Below are 25,559 nucleotides of genomic sequence, written 5' to 3'. Positions count from 1 at the left end.
GAGGAAACCTGCACATCTGAGAAGTTTCTCTATAGGAATTTCGAAGGTGTGTGAAGTCTACCAATTCGCACTAGGCCAGTGTGGTGGAATAAGGCCTAATCCCTTTCAGTAGTAGAGGAGGCCCGTGCTCAACAGTGGGCAAGTATATAATACAGGGCTGATATTATTATTATTATTATAGAGTAGATTTGGTCGTCTTCAATCGGCTTATTAACGATGTTACTCATTTCAATTGCTTACTTAAGAAGTGGTTTGTATAACTTTTTTTTTATACGGGCAGAGCAAAATGGCCCTTCTGCACCTGATGGTAAGTGGATGTGCGTCAAATAGATTGAAATGACGAAAGATGATTACCCTGCGACAGTCGACACAATTGTGCCGGCTGTTGGAACGGGGTATGTACAGGCTGATCCCGGAATGTAACACACTTACATGGGCCACTATGGCGGGTTTTAACACCCTGTGTACGGCAATCGTTATCCGAGTGGATATAAAATATATCCTACCATCAGCAGCAAAAAATGATTTGTATAACTTAAATCCAGTGCAACCACCTCAACGATTTAGCAACAAAAATCCTTACAATCTTGCTGATTTAATAACTGTATAATTAGTATACAATGCAGAACACGCTACAATAATTATTAACAAGCATTACGACGTAATTTACCGTCGGACGGCGGCCACTGTTCACATACATTTTGCGGTCTGTTTCAGTAGCATATTACAAGATCGAACGTTCTAAAATTGAAATCGAAATAACCAATCATAACCCGGATGTGGAACACAATAGAATGATTCCCACATGCCTCTGACAAAACAAAACAAGGTTTAAACATCGTCTAAACGCTGAAATAACAAACCGATTACGCCGTGATCAGTGATCAGTACAAGTGCAAGTTATGAGAGCAGCGATTAGCGGGTTATCGGTCATTACAATTGTATGTTTATATTTACAGGCCTTGGAAGGTAATAAACGAAATTTAATAGACGGTGCTTGTTTGTTTTGTTTGATCGTGAGTTAAATGGTCTTTGCTAAGATATTGATAAATGACTTCATATAAGTTAAAAAAAATATTAATTGGAAGTTTGATTCGCTTCGTTTAGATATTCTTTCACATCAAAAGTCAGTTCCTGTATACTTATATGCTTCGATCTAAATAGATATAAACGAATTCGAAATTATATTATTCTATTATCATTAACCCACATATTTTATTAAGTTGCAGATTTCACGCAAATAATTATGAAACATGCTATACACAAATAATTTTGATACAAGATATACATAGTTATTATCGGAAGTAATAGTTTAATTTCCCAATAGCTTGAAAATTATTGCGCTCTGTCCCGCTTCCGCTTCAACCTAAGACTTGACACCAAACGTGAAAACAGTAGCGCGGGTAGTCTCACTCAGCGATCCAATATTTAATAGTTTTATGATGTATTATCAAAACAAATCTTACCGAGTTACTATGAACTGCTATACGTTTCGGCTGCAATGTGTATACAACTTAATGATTTTGATATTTGAAAATTAAATAGTTGCTCTATTTAATTGTTTTGTCGCTGAGGTTCCTCATATAGACGATTGGCGTATAATTCGTGAAGGAGGACTATGAATAAACGTGAATAAACTAGAATCAGGTATTTACACACTCGTATTTGTGACTATTCGTCTGTAGTCGCCAAGTATCTAATTCATTGATAAAATTATAATATTGGCTGTATTTAAAATAAACATTAGTCAAAAAGTTTGTATTTTATTCTTATATAAAAATAATGTTGGTTAAATTAATGACATTTACGGTGCTATAGGTATTCAAATTATAGGTTTTAGCATTTATTTATTACCTAACGATGAACACAGTAAAATTATTTGGGCGAGTGTACATGTGCGACCACAAATTGCGTGGCACCGGTAATACATTACAGTAGTTAATTGACATAATAGTGTACGGTTATAGCTCGTGAGTTCGACTATAATTAGGTTTCGTCTTCGTCTATGTATGCAGTTAAATAATGCTAATATTACTGGATACGAATGGCTTACACACAACATTAATAGAATAATGGCTTCTAATTAACGAGCAATCATCAAATGCGTGTACCAACATTTTATTAATGCACTCTAAAAAATAAATTAAAGACTACTGACTTTTATGAAAAAGTAACGTTTGCTGCATAAACTATCAATTTAAAATTATCTACTAATTTCTATATAAACCAGTATAACAAATAAAAAAAGGCACAATAGTGTTAAAAATGACAGCGCACCAGTAGCGCGCGTAGATAAATCTTTATGATAGAATTTTCTTTTATATTGTACAATGCATTATACATGGAATTCAGAAATAAAAAGGTACAGTGTAGAAAACGTCTAGTGCAATGTTAAAACCGGTATGGATGGCGCCCTCGACGTAGACGTTTGGCATTTAGTGAAATGTGGCTCAGACGCCGACACAACATTATTCATGTCAGCTAATTGTATTTCTTTATGCTGAATACAACAAACGCAATTAGCGTATTACGATCATGCCCTTAGGGTGTCCACACTGTATTTTTATGTTATGCCTCATTTACGTTGTCCATAGACGATAAGCACAGATCGGACGATAAAGATAATTCATCAATAGCGTTTTTATTTTTTATATTTAATCGTTATACCTGTACATTTAATATACGTAATAAGTTGACCGAGCAGACTGATTAAATTAAATTTACGGATCAATTTTTTCTCCATAAAACATTTCAAATGTTTGGTTTTTTCAAATATTTTCCGATTAAACCGTTAAGTATCAAGGCGTTTGGGCCGCAGTACAGAGCAGTCAGAAGCGGTGTCGATACAAAAGGACTTAACATATTTTTTCATCATATTTTATTATGAACTTCTGTTCAACATCCAGATGTTTGAGTCTGATCAAACAAAAGATTTTTCAGATGTACTTACGTACCGTCAGAATGTAACTATTACGTTCATGATTTATGAGTGATTTCTGTTTGTGTTAAAAATCCCACTTATGTTTTTTATATTTAAAATCTTTTATCCCCAAAAATAAAAGTATTTGATATGTTAGATTACAAAGAGAATAAAATAAACTATAATAAGCATAGCGGCCATGCTATTTTAAGTCACACCGATTCTATCAAATAGTATGATGCACCACTGAAACATTTTGAGATCGCCATTTTGTTTTACTTAAATATTTTATCTTATCGTAAAATATGTAGTTCTTAATGTCTGAGTAGATGATAATTGAATAGCAAAATATCATAACCATTAGTATTTTATTCATGCCTATATGTTACTCGTTGACATAAAGGGCCAATTAATAGTGTTTATAATTATTAAAGTTAATTACCAGCGATGCGAGGATCATTGGAATAAAACATGATAGTTCTTATTATGAGTTGCGTATCGATTTCACAAGTGACGTGCAGTTAAGTCTATAAGCCCACATTAAAACATGCGACGGAACCTCACGAGAGCGGGCCGGAGTCGCGCCTGGCCAGTTTTTAATAGTTTATTTCCAAACTGGCTGTCGACAGCGGCGATGTTTTTCTAATAACCTGTTTAACAAATCATAACGTTTATTTTTGTTCGACACTGAACGATCACACGTCCGGGACTCTATTCTGTTTCAAATCTCTAGCCCGTGTGTTTTGATTATTTTAATTTTTCATTGAACATAAGAAATTGAAGTTAAAAAGAGAGCGGCGGACGTAAACGTAAATCACAGAGGAAGAACGCCACAATAATCCATGACGTAAACGCATGTTGTTCAAATTATTTAGTGAATATAAAATCGTCGTAATCAACTTTGAAAAGGAAATATAAAATGTGTAATTAAACAATGTCGGTACATAGTGCGTACAATATACATTATATCGGAACGTGCTTCGCTTTCACGACGTTATTTTTGGATACGTTTATGCGTTTCCGAATAATACATACAACTGCATCTATCTTTCAAGTGTCCCTTTAATGGATGCTGTTGAAAAACAAGCTCTAGTTTTTTACTTTCACATCTATCTTTGTGTATGTAAAAGCCGCCGATGGCACGATGGTGCGCACACGCTGGATATGACTCGACAATATCGTTCGCCAGAATTAGAAGAAATTAATTTAAGAACTAACTGTGTCTGTTGCGGGCCAGGTAGCGAGTTATTTTTTACTTCTACAAAAGAGCGTTTGAACGAAAAAAGTATACAATCGACGGGAACGGTAGCAAAACTTTTCGATTATTCTTGATGAAGCGTGTCAATATAAATAGAAAACTATTAAATACCAAAAAAAACAGAACAATATCATTGCATCTGATGTGGGTCCCCATTTTTAATTTGTCTAGGATATTTTGGAAGGAAATGATTAGCTTGGCGCCGGTGGTAAAAAATTCAAAGTAGTAATGGAAATATGCCGATTCGCTTAAACAATTTATTTGCTAAAGTCCGGAATCCATGACTGTGTATTTTAAACTACGTATAATAATAGAGCTCCACCACGTAATGAAATATCATCACATGTCGGTAGGTAGCGATTTAAGCGATTGTACAGCTTTGTTGCTGGTTTTCTTGACTATTTTTATACTAATGCATGAGACGAGAAGTCGCTAGCAAGGCCTCTAGTATTGTCCATAAACAGAGATAAAGTAAACCGTAAAAATTTCATAATTAACAAACTAATGGGAATGCATTCAGACTGTCACTCATCTTTCAGTTACTAATAATAAAAAATATTAGAGTTGATTTATAAATTCTTTGCCCTGATACCAAAATTAGATGTTGGATTTTTCTTTAGATCATGGTTACCCTAAGATTATGTTTAAATAAAATATATTTTACAATAATTATGTTTCGATAATATACAGACAACAGAATTCTGACTCTCCACGGGGCAAATTAATAATTACAGATTATACATCGTACACCATATGAAATATTTTTCGTCCGAATGGCACGGGGCGTGACACTACGCAGAGTGGTCCCCGGCCAGAAATTGTATAATTTTACACAACAAAACAATTCAATAGCCTGGTCCGCCTGGGCACGTCCGAGCCAACGCCTGTCAACCATTCAGAACAAAACGTGCCAAACGCACGCATCCCGACTGCCGAACCAATTGAAAAGTGCCAAATGAAAAACTCACTTAAAGAGAATCATTTATAATTTTAATTTCGGACCGTACTGTGAAATGACAAAGGTTGGTGACAGGTTTGCAGTTACTTTCAAAATGGCCTGCCGGTTCTAGATTTTATAAACGTATCAGTTGTCAATGTCTTCACATTGGCCTATTAATTTGTACTGTTAATAAAAATAGTATATAATTGTCTCACGATCACCTGTCATGTACGCCTCTCGCCACCCCTTTCTTGGTCTTTAAAAATAATAACAGTAACTTCATCCGTATTGAGTTGTTATATTCCAACCGGTCAAAGAAGAGGGCCTGTTCTATAAATTGTATATGACATTGGTTTCTACAACATGGACATATTTTTGGCTTTTTTTACTTTTCTCAGACATGACACAGAGGGGAGTTCTATAGCTCGTTTAACAAATAAAATACAATGATAATACCGAGACCTACTAAGCCTAGCAATGTTGCTCTGAAAATTAAAAGTAACTGTAACAACCCCTGTATTTATCATTTATGAAATAACCAGACTAAAATAAAACTATCGAATCAATGCAGCTTCTAATTTCAATGAAAATATACTACATACAAATTAAATCAATTCAGATTTTGATATAAAATATAGATTTAATTAAGCTATGTAAAAAATACATTAAATACCAATGATTAAATTAAAGTATCTTGATTGCGCTCAAAGAAACAAAGAGGCTCGTATCAAACGATATTCTCAGTGAATTTGTAACAAAAACGGATTCAAAAGTCTTTCTGAAGATGACGTCTCTTTCTATTCGAGGCAGTCATCGAGTTTCCTTTGTAATTAAATATTGAAATTAAGAAATGAACAGCCGCTAATTACAAGAGGTTGTCCCTTGGGGGCTGATTATGTTGCCCCAGCATTTGCAGAAAGGGATGCCGGCGACGCTCTCCTGTTACAATTAATATTTAAGATTTTAATGTGCTTGCTTCACTCGTAATATTTAGTTTTAAGTTTTCCAGTTATCGATATATATAAAAGATCAGTGGTATTTTAAAGAGGTTCAATGTATGCGCCAATTTCTGTAATTATTGCTGATGAAATAATGATTATGATTTATGCCAAGAGAAAAAATAGGGCAGTTCATAAAGAAGTAACAAACATCGTACAATTGGTTTCTAGAAAATATAAATTATTTTACATGTAATTAAATTTCAAAAATCCTTTATTAAGCAGTCAGAAATGGAAGACTGTTACTGTCCAATAAAACAATGTTAGACTACTGGCAACAAGATCGATAGGAGTAATAAAAAAGAAATAGTGATGTTGTAGAAACTATAAATTTAGTGTTTGGACATTTCAATTATCCGGACCACGTGGCGTGCCGACAATGATGTTCGTGCCAACAGTAATAAAAATATAAAAAAAAAAAACAATAAAAACGCGTTCAACCCGGTTAATATTTTTATGTATCTCATTCTATCGCTAATAAGACATTTTATATTATTGAAGATGATTAACAGAACAAAAGTACAGTCGCGTGCGAAAAAAAGCATTTCAATGTACCGACCGTAATAACTTCATCAAGAAACGAACACATCTCAAATGTAATAGGTTGATCTTAAATACGGTCGGAATGTCTTTATTAACTGTCATCGAATCAAGTGAAGCACTGGGAGCTGTTTAATACCCTATCAGACAAACGTAATTAGTTTTGTAAATAAAATGCCTCGGAGAAATTGAAACGTAGCAGCTACCTGACTGTTGCGGTGACTTGCTACATTAACTTATGTTTGTACCGTCGAACACAACGGTGCTCCGGCGTCTTTTAAATAAGGGCCAGCATTGACCCTTCAACATACAATGTTACTCAGTTATTGTTCATTACAGCTGGTTAATTAAACTGGACAGGTTTTATTTGAACGAGCAGTTAGTGCTTAGTTTTAAATAAAATGCCCACGTGTCATCTTTGCTAATACAGTTAATTAAGAACTGTAATATTTTTTATTATTAAACTGTACATATATTTTAGCATAGAGATAATGCTAGCATTATGTGTCGATGACTGTATTTGTGTTAATTTAAGATTCATATCTGTTTTACTTTTATTTAAATTTCTAACTTTAGTTTTTATTCTTTTGTCTTACAAAGCTAGATAATATCTGAAGGTATGTAGTATTCTACACCGTTGAGTTTATGAAGTCATTATTTTAGACGTTTAACATTTCACACTTGCAATAAAAGTCGAAATATATTAAAGCGTTTTTTATAGAAGTAACGTTCATACCAAGATGTAAAGACGTTAGGGGAAAAGAACGTGTTGCTATAATTTGAAGAACCAATAAATCGTATATAGCTTACAGTAAACCCTAAATGCCATCTATCATGCTAGAGTAGTATGACAGTGAAGAAAATATTTTTTCCAAAAGGGCATTCTTTGGTCCTCCGGTCAGGTAATATTGTGAGATAATCCCTCCCCAAGCGTACATAAAATAATTTCAAAAATGGAATCACGGTCACAAATTTTTCTCATTCCCCCATTTTTATTTAATTTTTATTTTTATGACACAATTAAACGTGGCTTTGCTTTAACTTTTATTGTTACCGTCTTAGTTGCCCCCTCTAATTTTTTGGCTTCAATTACATTTTCCCTCTGCTGTTTTATTATGACATTGTTTTTAATGATGAAAAGTTTTTGGCATGAAAAAATAACAATATCTGTGCTTCTTAATGGTTTTGTGCATTTGATTAGGAAACTTTGAAAAAATAAACGTTTTCTTATTGCTTAAAACTATAAAAAAACAATATTTAATAAATTTTATAAATTCATATTGTTACATTTTATAATTCTATCCTTTGGAAGCATTGTAGTACAAACAATGATGTCATAAAAAATATAATGCTTAGTATGTTTTAGTTGTTAGTTCAGTTATTTGCTATCAAATCAAGTGAATAATATGGATCTCTGTTCTTCCTCAGGTACTTCTCAAGGTGAATTGGTATTATGAGTATAAGAAATTAATTCATTACACCGACCGGATCTCATCTAGAAAAAAATAGACCAACACTTTTTCAAACCGAATTTATCATGTTTGTAAAGAACCCAAGACAAACTGCTACTGCGTTTTAGTTTACCGTAGATAAGATTACGTGCGTTTGTTTTACCTTGTCAACCAATTCCTGGGCCTTTAACAGAGCTCCATTGTTGAATGAAATCCAGGTACCCATTTCCGTGGAGCCTGGATAGTTCCAAACTTGCGCGATTTTGTACTAAAATCATGAGATTTAAGAGTGTTGAGTACAATTAATCTATTGTTTGCAATGCATTCCGTTCGTATTTAGTTCATATATTTGTAGCAAACATTTAGTACAACATGAAAATGTTGTTATTAGATATCGTGTGGGCCGCGGCAATGAATTAAATAGATGTAAAAAATTTATGCTTTACATTTGAATCGGAAATTTACTACAAATAAACTCTTATTCATATACATCAGTTGAGAACAATATATCGTACAAAGACTTTTAGAATCATTTTTATGCGTTTTACTATACTTAATAACGCTATATAGGTACATCCGTAAGAATTTAGGAATAAGTATGTACGGAACGACGCCAAATATTAAAATAATGAAATAAGAATTAAGTAATAAATGCCATAAATTGGCATAATAATAACTAATCAGGATTATTCTATTTTCAAAGTTTTTAAATACACAACAGAGCTCATAATTTGTTTTTGATCCATTAACCTAATAGAAGACATCTAGCACCGACGGCATCGAATATGGAGCGTTAAGTAGCAACCAAGACATAACAAACGAAACTGTGATCTCCGCATATGTAACACGATTCAATTTCTTTCAAAGACACGTTACATTATAAAGGTATATTTTTGGCTCAAGAACAACTTAAAAAGAGTTTTAATTTAATACGTAAACATTCCCATACGGCTAACGTAGAGTAGCATGTAAATAATCGGACGTACGTAACAAAAACAAAAAAAATATACATATTATGACTATTAGCTTACAATAGGCTGTCAGCGAGTTGTTTTTGGTCTTTTAGTTTTTTTTAAACCGCCTTGTAGTCGTGAAAGGATGTTTACGCCACGTGAACGATGATTTAGTGTCAGTAATTATTAGTGAGTGTGAACACGTCCACTAAGCGTTTACAATAGTAATATAAATATAATAACAAACGTTAGGTAGTGTGTTCCTCGTTTCTGATGTTCATTTTGTGCTTAGTATATTAACGTCACCATAACTTTAAAGGAATGTTCTGTTTTGAATAGTTTACGTAAAATAATTTACTTGCTCTACTGTTTATTCTGCCGTCTTTGAAGAATCACACTCAATATAATGTACTCACATCGTAACATAAATATAATGTTTAAAAGTTATCAATAAATTATGTTTTTGGTATTGCGTCTATGATGTTTTGGTGGGAATGTTTTAACAATTTAACTTTATGTAAATTGACTTTTCATAATTCAGCTTAAAACTAAAGTAAAATTTTAGAGTGATCCCGTTGTTAATTAATAAATTGTAAAGATAGATATGATATACTTATAAAGACAAATACTTATTATTTGTATGCAAACAGAATATAAAATATCTCAAAATTGTGTTTTATATTAAGAAAAAAATTATTTAAGTTCTTCTGTAAATTTAAAGCATTGCCTACTCGATTTTTAGCATTGAACATAATTTTTATTTGCCTAACCAATGGAGACACCTAAACTTAAGACATTTTTTATGATAAAGATTTATTCTGTTTGTGAAACTATCTATCATTGATATGTCTGTCAGAAATATCTGGGGACTCCTTTGTGGGTGCTATTTGATCAGTGACACGGGCGGTGAGTGATGAATATTGCCAGGCAAATATACAAAAAGCAAAACTATACGTGGTGTTAGTTTCACTAGGGTTAGTTCGCGTAGAGTAGCGCGTGTAGAATGGAATGTGGATTCGCTTTTACAAAAGTATTCGATATTATAGATAGAATTTATTTTGTTTTCTAGTATATGTTCTTATTTAAATATGTAAACAAAAATAATATTTTTTAAGGTCTGTATATTCTATACTCCTACGACAATCATTTATTATATAACAATAAAACTTTTGTTGTCACTAAGTTAATACAATTGATAAGCAGAAATAATTTATTTGCATTACTTGTAATTTACAAGCCTTAGTCTAATCACTAGCCATTTGGCTAGTGATTAGACTAAGGCTTTGTTGTTCTTTAAGTTTGCAATTTAAATGATATAAAGTAAGTCAAGATCATACCAAACCACAATTAGAATTGGGTTCCATAACTGGTAAAATGAAATTAATTATCGTAAGCAGAAGTATACAACATCTGAATCTATTAAGTTATATTAATTTTAGATTAATTTCAGTCTTCAGTCTATTTTTTTTCCAATATTAAAAAAAGATTTCTGTAACTTTTTTCTATTAGTAATCAGCGAGCTATTCCGCCGTCTGTACGATGCCAGCGCCATCTACTTAGAAAAACAGGCAAAAAAATCAAATATACAAGAGTAAATTACGGAAAGAAAGAGAAGCTTGTATTATGTTAATTTAGAACATGATTTATACGTGTGGCCAATATCATTCAATTCCGTTCTAAGGTTAATGCATTTACTTTTGATAAATATCCAAATATTTTCATAAATATTCAAATTTATAAAATTAGTTAGAAGTAAGATAAGAAATAGGAACACTCGCTTTCTTCATTGAAACACTGGATTTATAATTTTATTTACAATAAGGTTCCAGTGATATTGTGGACAATCCAAAGTAAATCAAAATGAACATTTTATATTGTTAAAAATGGGATAAAATATTTATAATAGTATTAAAACTACACAAGAATAGTAAATTGTCTTATTAAAATTATATTTTTATGAGTTCATAGTTTTCTACGGAACCCTAAAATCGTACGAAAGTGACTTAAATCACAAAACGCTATTCACCCGCAATGCCCTCTGCGTAGATACTTCGCACACGTATAAATCGTTCGGAAATCGTTCGGTAATAAATCGAACGCTTTTTAATGGCAGTTTATCGCAGTGAGCTTTGCGGTATTCAGATTACTGTGGGCTAAGTGGCGGCAAGGGAGCGGCACGTGCTGTCTTATCTCTGTCTCTCGACACTTTCAATATTCGATTTCGTCGCAGGCGCGTTTTTAACTATATCGGTGTCAGATATGTGTTGTTATTGTTGTTATTTATGTGCTGACACTTTGTCACGTGGAACGTTCGATTTTCAAATGTTTGTTGTAAATTAATTGATGTTTATTGTTTTATTTATTTTTTTTGTAATCTGTCTTCCTTTCTGGGCTTTAAATTTGAAATAATGCAATTTACATTTTTTAAAAGCAAATTTGTTTTTTGTATATTTTGCGGAAATAAATTTACAACTAAAGGACATTCACCTGACATACCTATTTGAATAATTAAACAAGTCATACAAATTGGTATATTTTTAGACTCTGCGCGTTTTTCATTAAATTGATTTGCTTTGTTGTGAATACCTGACATGATTTATGTATGCTTTGACATATATAACATTTTTAACTGTCGAAATGAATAATTAATTAAGCTATAATTAGTGTTGGCTTTACATTTTAAATGTCCTGTTAAATTAAAGAGACGCTTAGAATAAAAAACTGGAACTCTGAATAAATTTGGTTAGTTTGTAAAACAAAATGCAATAACATTAAATTATCAATTAATTATAATGTACTATAATACAACCGGTTTTATTATTTATATTCTAGCATTAATTGATTAAATCGATTGCTAAAATAATACAGAGCAATCGTCAATTTACATTCCAAATAACACGATGATATTACATAAAAATATTTTTTACGGCCTGCATACACAAACACCCTTTATAATATAAGTCAAATAATGAATTTACAAAAAAATATTTTTTACAACCAGCATACAACATAAACACCCTTTATAACATAAGTCAAATAAGAAAAAAATCGTCACAAAATCGCACCCCAAAGCGTAACCAAAAACGAGTCTCACCGCAATCCAAGCTAATGGAGTGTCTCATAATGACGGTTGCTGACATAAAAATAAATAGGCGAGAGTCAGTTTCTGAGTAAGCCGATACTATGATAACAGCATTGCTCCCCCGATAATTGCCAAACTTGGACGCCACGACGCACCTAGTTGTGATGTAGTGCGGATTAGTTGATACCACTGTAATTGATCTTACTTTGAAACACCAATTTGTAGCATTGCGATTATGTATAGAATTAAGTGCTCTGTTACTTCAAATATTAGGTTGATTTGTCGACGTGCAATAATAATATCAGCCCTGTATTGAGCCCACTACTTAGCATGGGACTCTTCTACTACTAAGAGAGTTTAGGACTTAGTTCACCTCGCTGGCTTAGTGCGGATTGGCAGACTTTACATATCTTCATATTTTTATAAAAAAATCTCACGTTTGTAGTTTTTATCACGAGGGTTTCCTTCATAGTTATAGCTGACGTGCATTGATAAACAATACTTACACTTAAAAATTCGTTAAGTAAGAGGTGTGTGCTTTGGGTCTTGTGGATATACCGCTCGGAAGTCAATTTCATTCCCAACTAGGCTAGGTATCGTTCACTGTTTCACTTGCAGTTATATCTATAACTAATACAACTAGTTATCTTTAATGCTTTCTGTCAGTTAGCACGTAACACTCAAAAATAATGTAGGTACCTCGAGTGAGAAAAAGTCTGGATCTGACACATGGTTCGTAGAGTGTTTTAACAATAACAGACAAAAGTAACGTATTTAAGCTTTATACAATAATATAGAGTAGATTATAATACACGGTTTTGTCTATTAAATATAGAGTACATTATAATTAATGTACCATTTTCTCAAAGAGGGTATTTTCCAATGGCGGACTTTGTACATGAATCTACATGTAATATCAAAAGTACCTAAGTGAAGTTGTATAAAATTGAATGATTTAAATTATATTCTTTATTTATTCAATATTACTTATGGTCACAATTATATCTTAAATTATTATGTTTTATCGAAGCAATATCGGTCTTATTAAATAATAGACATTGGATTACCTACTTGAAGACTTATTTATGTAAAAAGGAAATCCAGTAGTTGTTACATTATAACTTAGAACCTAGAATGTAAACTAAAATGAAAAACATTCTAAGGTAGCGCAGCATGCTGCGTATCGTAAGTATAATATAATACTATTTTACAACTATTTTATACTTCAGTTCATATGAGAAATTCAGAATTGACTTTCAAATTCAAAAACTGGCACTAATTATTGGTTTCCCGGACTCGGTCCTATTTTATTACCTGTTTAATAGCCTAAGTACGCTATCGTTAGATTACCATTAAATATTATACATGTCCCTTTACTAAACTTTGTACACAAGTATACACAATAACCTAATATTTTGGGCACACCTGTATAATGAATTTCTGCATTTATCGCTTCCTATTGTCACAATGGTGAAGTACGGCTTTGAAATAATGAGGTCAAGTTAGTAACATTCCTTTTAGATACAAATTAGTCAGTTTACTGGATAATAAGCACCCTAATGAGTTAAAAATATTTAGCAAATAAAAATAATATGAGTTCGTATTACGTAAGCTATTTCTGCAAATAAAACATTAATATAGATTCCTATAAATTATAATATAAAACGATATCAATATAAATACAAACAACCTTAAACTTAAACGTCGTATACTAAGGGTTACTTTACACTGATACATAAGGGTTATTCTAATTAAACCATCGTTCAGATGTGCTGTGCCGAAATTTAGGTCCGAAAACGCGCAATAGGCTTAACGGCGAAGATTTAGGTGACAAAGTTTATTGCGTCCGAGAAATACTGTTGTCTATTACATGACCATAAATCACGGATGGGAAAACAATAAGCGTGAAATTGTGGAAACTGTGGCCGACGTCTTGCGGTATTAAATCTTAGGGGAGTGAAATAAATAAAAATAAATCTGCGCCGACCCTCACGCGAGCTTGATTTATCTGCGAGTGCGACGCGCAGCACAAACTTTTTGATGCTGAACTTTAATTATTTCATTAATTTTTTTTAGTGGCCAGTTTTTACCAAATTAGGTATTGTTTTCTTGTTTTTTTAAAAGTCTGGCAGTGTAAACCAGGCATAAACAAGCATAGCTTAATTTTAAATATGATTTATGATATGGATTTTTGTGATTAATATTTTAAAATGAGTTACTGATACTCATATAAATAAAAGTTTACGCTTTAAGAATTATACGGAATTTAAATACCGGAATTCTTATAAAAGTAAAGTACGTTTTAATACCAATTTTTCACTTTCAATACCGAAATTGTTGAGTCAGTCATCATCCATTCTGGGGAACTTTAAATAATGCGTCACCTCTATTCTCTACTACTGAGACGGTTTAAGCTTAATCACGCTATCCTAGTGGGGGTTGGCAGGTGCTAATTGCCAATTGGCACATACCTTCTGAATTTTGATGTAGGGTACTAGGTTTCTAGGAGAGTTATAATATTTTAATAAACATTTACGTATGACTGCCTCTGTAGCGTAATTGAATTGTGTACGCAATACATCAGTTTGAGGTCAACGGATTCGAATCCCGGATCAGACAGTGATTTCCGAAAGAAAACTGGAATTTAAGTTCAATATGGTAAAGGGTTGCTCCCTATCACATCATGAGACGGAATATACATCGCGAAAAGTGGGTGCCCTGGTTGGATCTCTGCCTATCCTTACGGGAAAAAGGCGAGATGTCTTTGTTTTTGCTTAAGTCACCTTTAGATTCAATTATATTCATGTTGAGTTTTCCTACATTGGAATTATAAATTATAATATTTTAATTATTGAAATCGTAGTGTTAAGTCAGCTGGAAAACCTAATAAATAAATAAATTTAATTAGCGTAATATATTCCTTAGGCTAAGTGGATTGTCCTTAACGGCAGTAACGTGCTACTATGTCCGCAGCTCCAGACCGGGCCGACCTCCGAAGCGCGCCACAGGCGTGGGTCTATCGTTGGCTGCCACCCAGTTCCCGGGACACCCCTTCAAGAAACATCGGCTTGAGAACGGGGAGTACTCGCCTTATGAAAACGGACATATGAGTGGTGAGTTACCTTAATTATTATTCATTTTTTAGGATTTGTGACAATCGTTTTCTATCAATCAATCTGGGTCACTACTCGTGAAGATGTACAATAGCTTGACGATATTCTTAATAGTCTTAAAAGGTTTAACACAAGGAATATCCTGGTATCTCGAACGTAATACCAGGATATAACTATATTATGATTCTGGAAAGTAGATCTGAATCTAGCAGGGCATAAAAGACACTTAAAATAAAAGCCAATTAGAGACCATTATTAGGTAGAGCAGTCGATAGAAAATATTGATGGGAAAATTACCAGTAATTACATTGCAGATTTCTATAGCACATATAATGCAATTTATTTAGATTACTCAAAAGTCGTTTGACATAAATATAACAAATACTCGAGGTAGACTGAATAGGATCTCATTATAGACTCCCTAGGAAATATTACAATAAAATATAAAGACTCGAAGAATTAACTACGTTAATTTCATATCGCAACAAAAAATATGGTGTCAGCACAGAAGATGGATGAAGTATACAACATATAGTTGGTATATGACTAATGCCTATCGCCTGTAATACACGATCGAATAATCTTGTGACGTCAGAAATTCACATGTTTAAATTTGCTTACGCGAGAAGTGTAACCGAAGGGGAGACAGATTAATTAACTCTTTGGATTGTTTGTCGCCTGCGCGTGACCTCCGCGCTTGTCTTCTGTCACTGATATGTTATAATATAAAAAAACAACTACCACACAAAATAAAACAACATTCAATACGTGTGCGGCAATATGTAATTAACAACGGTTTTTGTCTGTAAAGAATTTTGATAACCCAAATACAAAACCACGTCTTCAATAAAATGAAAAAGTTGATCCCACTTTGTGTTTTTCGCTGCACATAACTCGAAGCAGTCTAAAGTCAATTATGCCAATATCATTAACTTCGTCATTTATAAAGCTGTTTACAAATTAAATATGGAATAATTTATCTTAACTAAAGCTGCCTTTGTAATATAAATCAAAACAAACGTCACCATGACATGTGATAACATCAAAATCGGGTTTGCGTAAGCTCGGGATAGGCGCCGGATATGAAACTCCGTCTCGGAAGGTATGCCTCCTCATTTCGTATACAAATTACACAAATACAAAATTATCCCAACACAAACGGAGAAAAGGGAATAAAGTGATTAAATAGAGCTCAGCGCAAGACGGCTAGCAATCAATCATTTTTGTCGCTTACGGCTTTGTTGATTCTGCTGCATTCCGTCTCGTTTGCTTGTGTATTTTTCGCATTTGCTATCTCTGTCTGCCTTGAAGTGTCATGCCAGACAAGGGAGCAATTACATTCGTGATCTTGCATAAGCGGCACTTGCTTATCGCGCCTTGCCGCATTTGACTTTGAGTGTAGGTTGTACGCTTTTTTCCCCGAAATTTGCAATGCAATGAAAAATGCTTGTCCGTGAAAAGAGTGTTTTGTTTTGTCATTAGTTTTTTTTTCTGTGGCATCATCTAACATTCAAGTCAAATCCAATTTGCATTGGGGAAATGACAAAAATGAAATATGCAACATGTTAATATCAGTGCTAATTATTTTAAATATAATTGTTTCTACTTTGTAGAACACTTTTATGGCTTAGGCAAGGCTATTGTAATTTCGCTGTTTGTTTACTGGAATTTAAATGTTCTACAAATTATTTCCGTGGCATCTTTCATTATTTTTACGTAATTATATAATAATCCATTGTACTTAATTAAATCGGAGCTCGTATCAAGTGCCTGTTTTCCATATCCGTGCGGGTCTCGGCGCTAAGCCAATATTATTTTGACGAGTCGTTGACAGTGGTTTACAGTTGATGAAACAAACGCACACATTAATAGACCCTGAGAAGGTGCACTCGTAAAGCCTCGTACAAACACGTGTATTCGTGTACACACAGTTGTCACTGTATGAGTGAGCGAGGAGGCGGGTGGCCTATTTTCACCCTGTGAAATAATAGGATACGAAAACAGGCAGAATATAATCCTCCTGCGAAGGTTGAGCGAAATGGAAATACGAATATGAAATGCGTGAAAGGGATGTGTCGGCCCACGTGCTCCTTCGAAGGGTTAGCCACCGGTGTTTATCTTAAGACGATAAATCTGAATCGATTTTAATTTCATATTGAGATGTATTCACGATAAGATTCGGGTATACGCTACATTTAATGTGCGCGCTGTCGCTCTCAGTAAACCACTTTAGCGCTATTATGCGACCAATTTGTTCCGTTTATTATAAATCATTTTTTCGATGATGTGTGCTGTTGTGTCTGTTATCTAGGCCGTGAGGTTATTTGTCCGAAAATTAAAACAAATATAGAATATTTCTTTGTTTATTCGTTGGCATGCCATTTCGTTATAATCTACTGTTTGTGAGAGCTCGTCACTTTGACAACCCTGTTTCGGGAACTGGCATGAAAATGATGTGTTGATAATAATTAAAGGTTTGGTACGGTGCCGCCGCGACTCCGATGGTACAACAGGGGGATAATGTAAGGCATTATAACATTACTCGCAGGGGTATAAAGCTTTACATTCTGATTGAATTCTGCGACTGAAATTAAGTAAGGATTTGCCTGTTTATGTTAAGGGCGGGGGATATGATGGATCAGTCAATTTGTGATTCTGTTGTCGGCTCGCTTCGCTTTTTGTGCGAACCCAGGGATATGTTTCATTGCCTTTCTTAGATGGTGATTTAATCGTAAAAAGGGTTTTTGTACATTTACAAAACTAGAAACTATTTTCAATTACGTTGTTTTAATAATGAGTTCGAACCGGACAAACATACTTATGGACCTTTCCCATTACAAAAGATACAGGTTGAACAAAAACTGCTTCTAACAAACATTTAATTACCATATTGTTTTTTTCTGTGCGTAGTTACACATGTATCGCAAAAAGCGATTTCTCTATTCACCACAATCACTGAATCGGACTTTAATTTTTTATTTCCTCGTTCTACATACGCAAAAAACGTTCGATAAACAGCGCAACAGTCGGCAATCATAGCAATTTCTTGCTATCCACAACGGCGTTTACAATTTTAATGGTTTAAACATCAACTTGCAATTGCAGGCAATCAAACAAATTGCCGTTGCGCCTTATAAGGAAATCGTAATAATAAATGCGGTGGCAACAATAATTAAACGCCCAAGCGATGCGTAACTTAAGAATTGTTACCTTTTTGAACTATTCAAGCATTGTTTAAGATAAAAAAACGACATGTTATGACCGCTAATTGCATATTCCTTTTCATTTCTACGTATGACTGATGGAGTCGATGTTCAGTACAAACTATTTTATAGTCTATGTTATAGCATCTTCGTACTCCCAATCAAATATTATTAATTGTATATATGCTATAATATTATTTTGGTAATGTAGATCTAATAATAAAATATTGTTAAAAAGCAAATACACTATAAAGAAAATAATTAATTTTATTTTATATCAAATAAACAGGTGTGTTTTTTATACAAATAAAACGTCTCTACGCATACAAAATATAGTAAAACGTTTACAGTGTTGCCATGTGCCATTTATAACACTCTATAACAGTAATTATCGATCTTCATCAACTGCTAGAAATAAAATTAAATAATATATTATTAGGGCATTGCGAGGGAACGTCAATTGAACACATTGCACTCATCGTTTATAAAATTGGTATAGTTACTTGAATAAAAAATACATTCATCATAATCGGGTTATGAAAATATGTGTTTATAACTCAAACATTGCCAACTGCATTGCCGCATAAGGAATGACTTGCAAATGGTATTTTAAGTTATTTTCAAAGTCCAGTGTTACCGCAAAATTCACTTTGTCAAATAAATTGTGACAAAAATTGGTTAAATTATGAACATGAAATTAGCTGTTTCCAGGGACTCCGTTTACGTATAAAGCTTGTTTCTGGAATAATACGTATTGGAGCACTAAGAAATAATGTAACTTCCTATTAATAAAGAATTATCAGAATTAGACCAGCAGTTCTAAAAAATATCCCCAATTGGACCAGCACATTCGCAACTTACAAATTACCTCTTATTAGTAAAAATATTGTTACTATTTACATTTTTACCAGAAAGTAATTTTATACCGTTCCATATTGCGGCATGAGCATAAATTATAGTTGAAATTAACAGAACTACACCTTTATGCTTTATGTAAAATTGCGTTATGATTTCTTCGTACTAATCATGTATCTGATATCTACGAGTGTAATTGATTCATTTGTATTGGAAACGGATTGCGGTTTTTGTCAAGGTGTATGCACTATCGAGTCATATTTTAGGTGAGTGAGGAAATTGAAAAAAAGTTCATTTATGCATACTTCCAAGTTAGGACCCTACAATGATCTTATAATCATAATTTTGAATTTTCTTACGTTTGTAAGCGGCTCATGAGTAAGACAGGACCCAAGGATAACTTTTATAATTGCAGAAATATTGCAATTAATGCCATGTGACATAATAAATACTTATTTCTTTGCTCAAAAGAATTGGAAACAAAATAATTTAATCTCATTTTAAGCATATCGTCACATAAAATTCAAGTATTTTAAACTGGGTTAAGGTAAATATTTAACCGTTTAAATTCGCAATAGACGCACGCAAGCATGTAAGTGATGTGCGCTGTGTGTCGCTCCTGATATTTCGAATTCCGAACATTCGAATCGAGTTCTGAATAATTCGAATCGTCTGTTTCACTCTTATTACGGTTATGTTCCCTTTCTTTAGTATTTTATGCATTACTGTTTGCTTTTATATGATATTAATTTATTATCGTAAATCGAATTTGATTTAAATTATTAAGTAAGTGTGACAGATTTGATCAAAAGAGATAGATTTTCTTATTGAATTTTTTTAATTTCACAAATGGTCATTTAATTACAATATAAAAGTTATATCACATAATGAAACGTTTAGATACTAATAAAAATACTGCTCAAATCGGAGTGCTGATCACAATCTATCATTTCAAATCAACTTTGTTATACAAAGCAGTAATAACATTAAGTAACACGTTAGTTATTCTCGAACCATCGTTGTAATAAACGTTTCTTGTACCACGTAACAAACATTAACATCGCAAGACAATTTCCATACACGCTTTGAAGTGTTTAATTCCCATCGTTTTGTATGTAGTATGGAACGACGTACACAATTAAAATGATGTTTTTCTGCCCACTTATGACATTGCTCACACCTTGGACTCATCACAGTGGATTCATTTGTTGGGCAAAAAGCATTGCGATGGAATTTCTTTTAATTAGCCATACCGGTGTTTCGTACGGGCCCGGGCGCTCGCCGGCCGCGGCCGCTCGCTTGCCGGCTTATTTAGAAACAACGTATTTGAATTACGTACTTTATTTTTTGCAGTTTAATTAAAATAAATGGAATGTTATTGATGCCATCGTAGTTGAGGCGTCACCACACATAATTATATATTAAATTGTTATTGATAATGATACCCATGCTAATTCAAATGATTTATTAACCATTTACCGATGTGTAGATTCGATTCCGCCCGCGGCGGTCCGGACGCATTGTCGATCAATCGAGTAAAATTATAGGTTGCTTTCTTCCGTAACTCAGTTCGTTTGTTATTAAATTGACGATACATAATAACAGCCTATTAGCTTGACAAAGAAACAAGCTTACTATACGAACTTGTATATACGTAGTATAATAATATAATAATAATATCAGCCCTGTATTATATACTTGCCCACTGCTGAGCACGGGCCTCCTCTACTACTGAGAGGGATTAGGCCTTAGTCCACCACGCTGGCCTAGTGCGGATTGGTAGACTTCACACACCCTCGAAATTCCTATAGAGGACTTCTCAGGTATGCAGGTTTCCTCACGATGTTTCCCTTCACCGTTAAAGCAAGCGATAATTTACAAAGAATACACACATAATTTTTTAGAATAATCAGAGGTGTGTGCCCTTGGGATTTGAACCTGCGGACATTCGTCTCGGCAGACCGTTCCACAACCAACTAGGCTATCGCCGCTTACGTAGTATTAGTAGTTAAACGTAGTATTCGATAGTTTTATTTACAGTAAAATGCTATGCTATATATTAGCTACTTCTTGTTTGTAAATGATAGCATAAACTATAGAGTTTAAACAGAGATTGTATACTATATACTTAATCGGCTTATAAATGTTTATTTCTTGGCGTTCGAGGATTAATTTTATATTTCCTTCTAATATTTTTCGAAATGTACTTCGATTCAAATAATGTTTAATATCGAATGCCTTATTACTTTTGTTTATATTTAGACTTAACAAACACCGTACAGATACAATGTTTCAATCCATTTCTACATGTATGTATATCGGTAGCAGCTGGCAGCAGGAACCATCGGCAGATAATCTCTCTATTGTGAAACGTTATTAATAAAAATATGGTTCGATATCTCCAGTAGTTATTATGCAACAATGGCAAGTTTCCTTTGTGGATGTTAACGGATGATTTCATTTAAATTGTTACGTTTTTGAGAGGATCTTTAGATAGAATACAAAATGTGACTCATGTTTTATGTTTGCGTACCTCGTATTGATAATAATACAATACCAAAATGATATCTTGGTTGGGTTTCTGGTTTATATTATTTGCGCGCTTTAGTAGTATCAAATAGAAGCGAATAGTGTTGCAATTCTTACTAAGGGATTATTTTTGAAACTAATGAACCATCTCTAATAATTATTTCACTAATAGAAAGCCCAGATCAGTTAATTTGTCTAACTGCCTGGCTCAAACAATACTGACTTGATATCTAAAAACCTATTTATAGTAAACATATTATATGTTTTGGATTGCCGTTGTTATTTTTTCTTCCTTTTAGTTATTTTAATCCTATACCAACGTACTATTAAGCTTGGTCCATAGCCCATAATAGATGCTGGCAATAGACCGACAAGGTTACACCACTAGGCAACTTGATTCTGTCTTTTGTATTAGTTTAGTTATAATTAAAATTATTTCGTATATTTATAGCAGTAATACGTATAGATTCAATACCATAGCTACAAAATGTACTCCATGTATGGCGGACATTTGTCTCGGCCCAAGTCACACAGTTAAGTGTGTATACCTCATGGTTGTCAATTCACATTGAATCCTATGAGGGCTCATGAATATTTCCTGGCCTTCTCCTCTTACTCCATCCTAAGAATTAATTAAAAATTACTACTATATTAAGAATTTTATGAAGTTATACGAGATTCCTGGAAATCGGAAATTTCCAGTCACGTTTTTGTCGGGTTCTGAGAATGGAAAAATGTAGCGAAAGAAACTTTCCATCTCTACATCAAAGGAATTTCTATAATGAGGCACTAATAATTATCAAAACCTATAGATATTTAATAGTGATCTATGAAAAAGAGACTATATTTAAGTCTGGAAAATTGGCATGAAGGAATACCTCAGACTTATAAGAGGAAAAATATTAAGCAAATTCATTTTGTAAGAAATCTTTATGAAATTCTTGATAAATCATAGTAGGTATATTCTCTAGCCAGCTGTGAATTGAATTTGACTCATTAATATAAACAAATACATATTTAAGAAGGAAATAATATATAATACATTGGATTCACTATTATACAAGATACACACTTGAATGGCTTTTTACTTTTAGGTTAAGTTTTTGATTTATTCACTACTGATTATTGGTGAACGTTTTACCTTCGTTAATCTGTAAAACCTTATATCATAACTTATTAATTTTTATTTGACTCTTATTGGAAAAAAAAATATTTTAAAGTATAAAATAACTTTAATAACATAAAACAGCGAAAGCAGCTTAGTTCTGAGTTCAACCCCAGCTCGACCGATCAAAATGTGTGTTTTTCGATTCGAAAAAACTTGAGATACCTAAAATTATACTTAATACGGTAGATACGCCTGTCACCCATGTTAATTATAATTAACGTAAATTACATCATATAAAATTAAATATGGTTATATAAAATACCGAAATTACAGTGCGAACATCGTTGCTGCCACATAAAGTATAATGCTATGTCCAGGTCAATTTACGAGTAATTAAGTTCAGCTCTCTTTCCCGCTTTGAGGGAGAACTTTTATCTGGCACGTGAAATAGTGAGAAACAGCTCCTAAACCCACACCCCATTGGCTAATATCGCGTAGATTTTCGGGACTCGTGATCGTGATTAATGTGTGGCGAATCGGCCCGTACTTCTGCAGTTTATTAATGTGTATAGTTTTAGTTTTATTGGAATACTTGTTTTTAATTGATGCATGTGTGAAAATACTATTTTGTTTATTCAAAATTAAGTCTATAACAGTATCTTGGGTGCTGTTGTTGGCTTTCGCTGGTTAGTTCTATGTGTTAGCTAGATTGATATGCCTTTTATTTATTATAATCTTCCGTTTTATCCAATAATTCATTGGAAAATTCATCTAGTTATCCGCAATTGAATTTGCAATTCTATTACAATTTTATTAAAATAGCTGCCATTGCATTAGTGCCAAGGTGTTGCGACCATTTTTAAGGCTAATTATTCATATATGTGAAACATCCGAACATTATTGTTAAACTATATCATCAAAAATATTCAAAACTTTATTATTTAAATACACAATCTTTACAAATTTTCACGCATACACATTTCAAATGAATGCCTACACAAACGAACACACAATATAGAAAATTCTATAAATGTTGTTCAAAGAATGTCCCATCCTTACTGTCGGACTATAACTTCTCAAATTGCGTTTGTAAGTAAGGGACTTGGATTAGCGTGTGCTAGGGCAAATATTTTATTACAGTCCAAATCTCCAACCCTCAACGTTTTATTGTTCATAAGGCTCGTCCGAGCCAAATGAAAGAGTTTATGGCGAAGACGTAAGCCTGTCGGTGTTACCACTGAAGGAACGCTAATCCCATTTTGTAGAAAACTTACGCATTCTTAACGCTCAAATTAAAATGTTTCGCAATATATTTTAGACATATTGTGAACACGTGTGTTTTGATAGGATTACAGGTTTTTTAGTCGATTTTAATCTATTTATACGTATGAACCATGTGTATAGTTGGAAGACAAAAATAATATTTAGCGCACCATGCAAATCTATTTAAATCCCGCGTCCAGTTTGTCTATCAAAGTTGAGATATTATTTATGTATCCAAGGCCGGCATTAAATGAGTAATTAAAATTGGTAATGAAACACATTTCGGCTCATCAATCCGGACGATATTGAAATATTTTCATGCTATTTTCACATGTGGCAACCCGTGACAGTCGGCCGACTTGTTAACACATGATATTGGCTGTTTTGTCGTAGATTGTATTACTGTTATTGATTGTCCTCGGCGCGTGACTTGTGTCGACGACTGTAGCTCTTATGGACAAATATTTTACGTGTGCTGTACCGTTTTATGAACCTCGACAAAGAGATGTCACACATTTTTATTGCAGATTACGATGATCTCTCACATAAGTATGATTCGTACGCTGTATTTTTACTACGCGTCATTTTTAGATGTTATATAATAATTTAACGATTATACTTGCAGTATTCATTCGCAAATGAGGCAAGGAAATTGTGGCTTATACATATTTTTCATCGCATGATGACACAACTGCCTCGTTGTAGCAATTAATTTGTTATTACAAATATACACAATAATTGCAATATAGCTTCTAGATGTTTAGGATGCATAAATGATGCATTAATCATAATATAGCTGAATCACGTTAATTCTTGTTTTTATCAAGTTATACACGTGACAGAAGACACTCTTAGTAAATAAAACGTAAAATAACCTTGTTTTTCTTAGTAATAACATAATCGTATTATTACGTTTCAAACAATTTACACATGTAAGGAATCCGCTTATTGCAATTGAAGAAGTTTCCAGTATCTTTCACTTGGCGCATATTTTTGCACTGCATAACTTTGTAGGAGTTTAGAGCTTTTTACCGTGTCAATATGTTTTATAATCTGTTATAAAAAAGTGTAATTTTATAGACATATCGACACTGACTTTTTACGAATCAGAAACCTTATGAGATAATTTCGAATTATTATTACTTATTTTTTTAAGTTCGTAATTAATGATACTTTTACGTACCTAATTCGAAATGTATTGGATTTTTTTAATATTGTATGACAGCAATAGCAACTACAATTTAGTTGGTTGATAAACAGCCTGCAGCCGCTTGGTTATTGACCATCGTATACGCCATGGAAAACCCGTCACTATGACTCATTCACTTGAGGTTGACTGATGTTGG

At 33.2% G+C, this 25,559-nt stretch overlaps 1 protein-coding gene across 1 annotated transcript in view; it reads left to right on the top strand.

The window, feature by feature from the left end:
- The window catches only part of LOC115440448 (dachshund homolog 2), a 157,572-nt gene that overhangs the window by 46,238 nt on the left and 85,775 nt on the right, over positions 1–25,559 (top strand). Inside the window, 1 exon segment of the mRNA XM_030164756.2 lies at positions 15,116–15,255. Within this exon segment, the coding sequence (XP_030020616.2) occupies positions 15,116–15,255 (140 nt within the window).

This window comes from Manduca sexta, chromosome 24 (genome assembly GCF_014839805.1).
Source record: "Manduca sexta isolate Smith_Timp_Sample1 chromosome 24, JHU_Msex_v1.0, whole genome shotgun sequence".
NCBI classification, from domain to species: domain Eukaryota; kingdom Metazoa; phylum Arthropoda; class Insecta; order Lepidoptera; family Sphingidae; genus Manduca; species Manduca sexta.
This window is presented reverse-complemented; position numbering and strand designations above follow the sequence as displayed.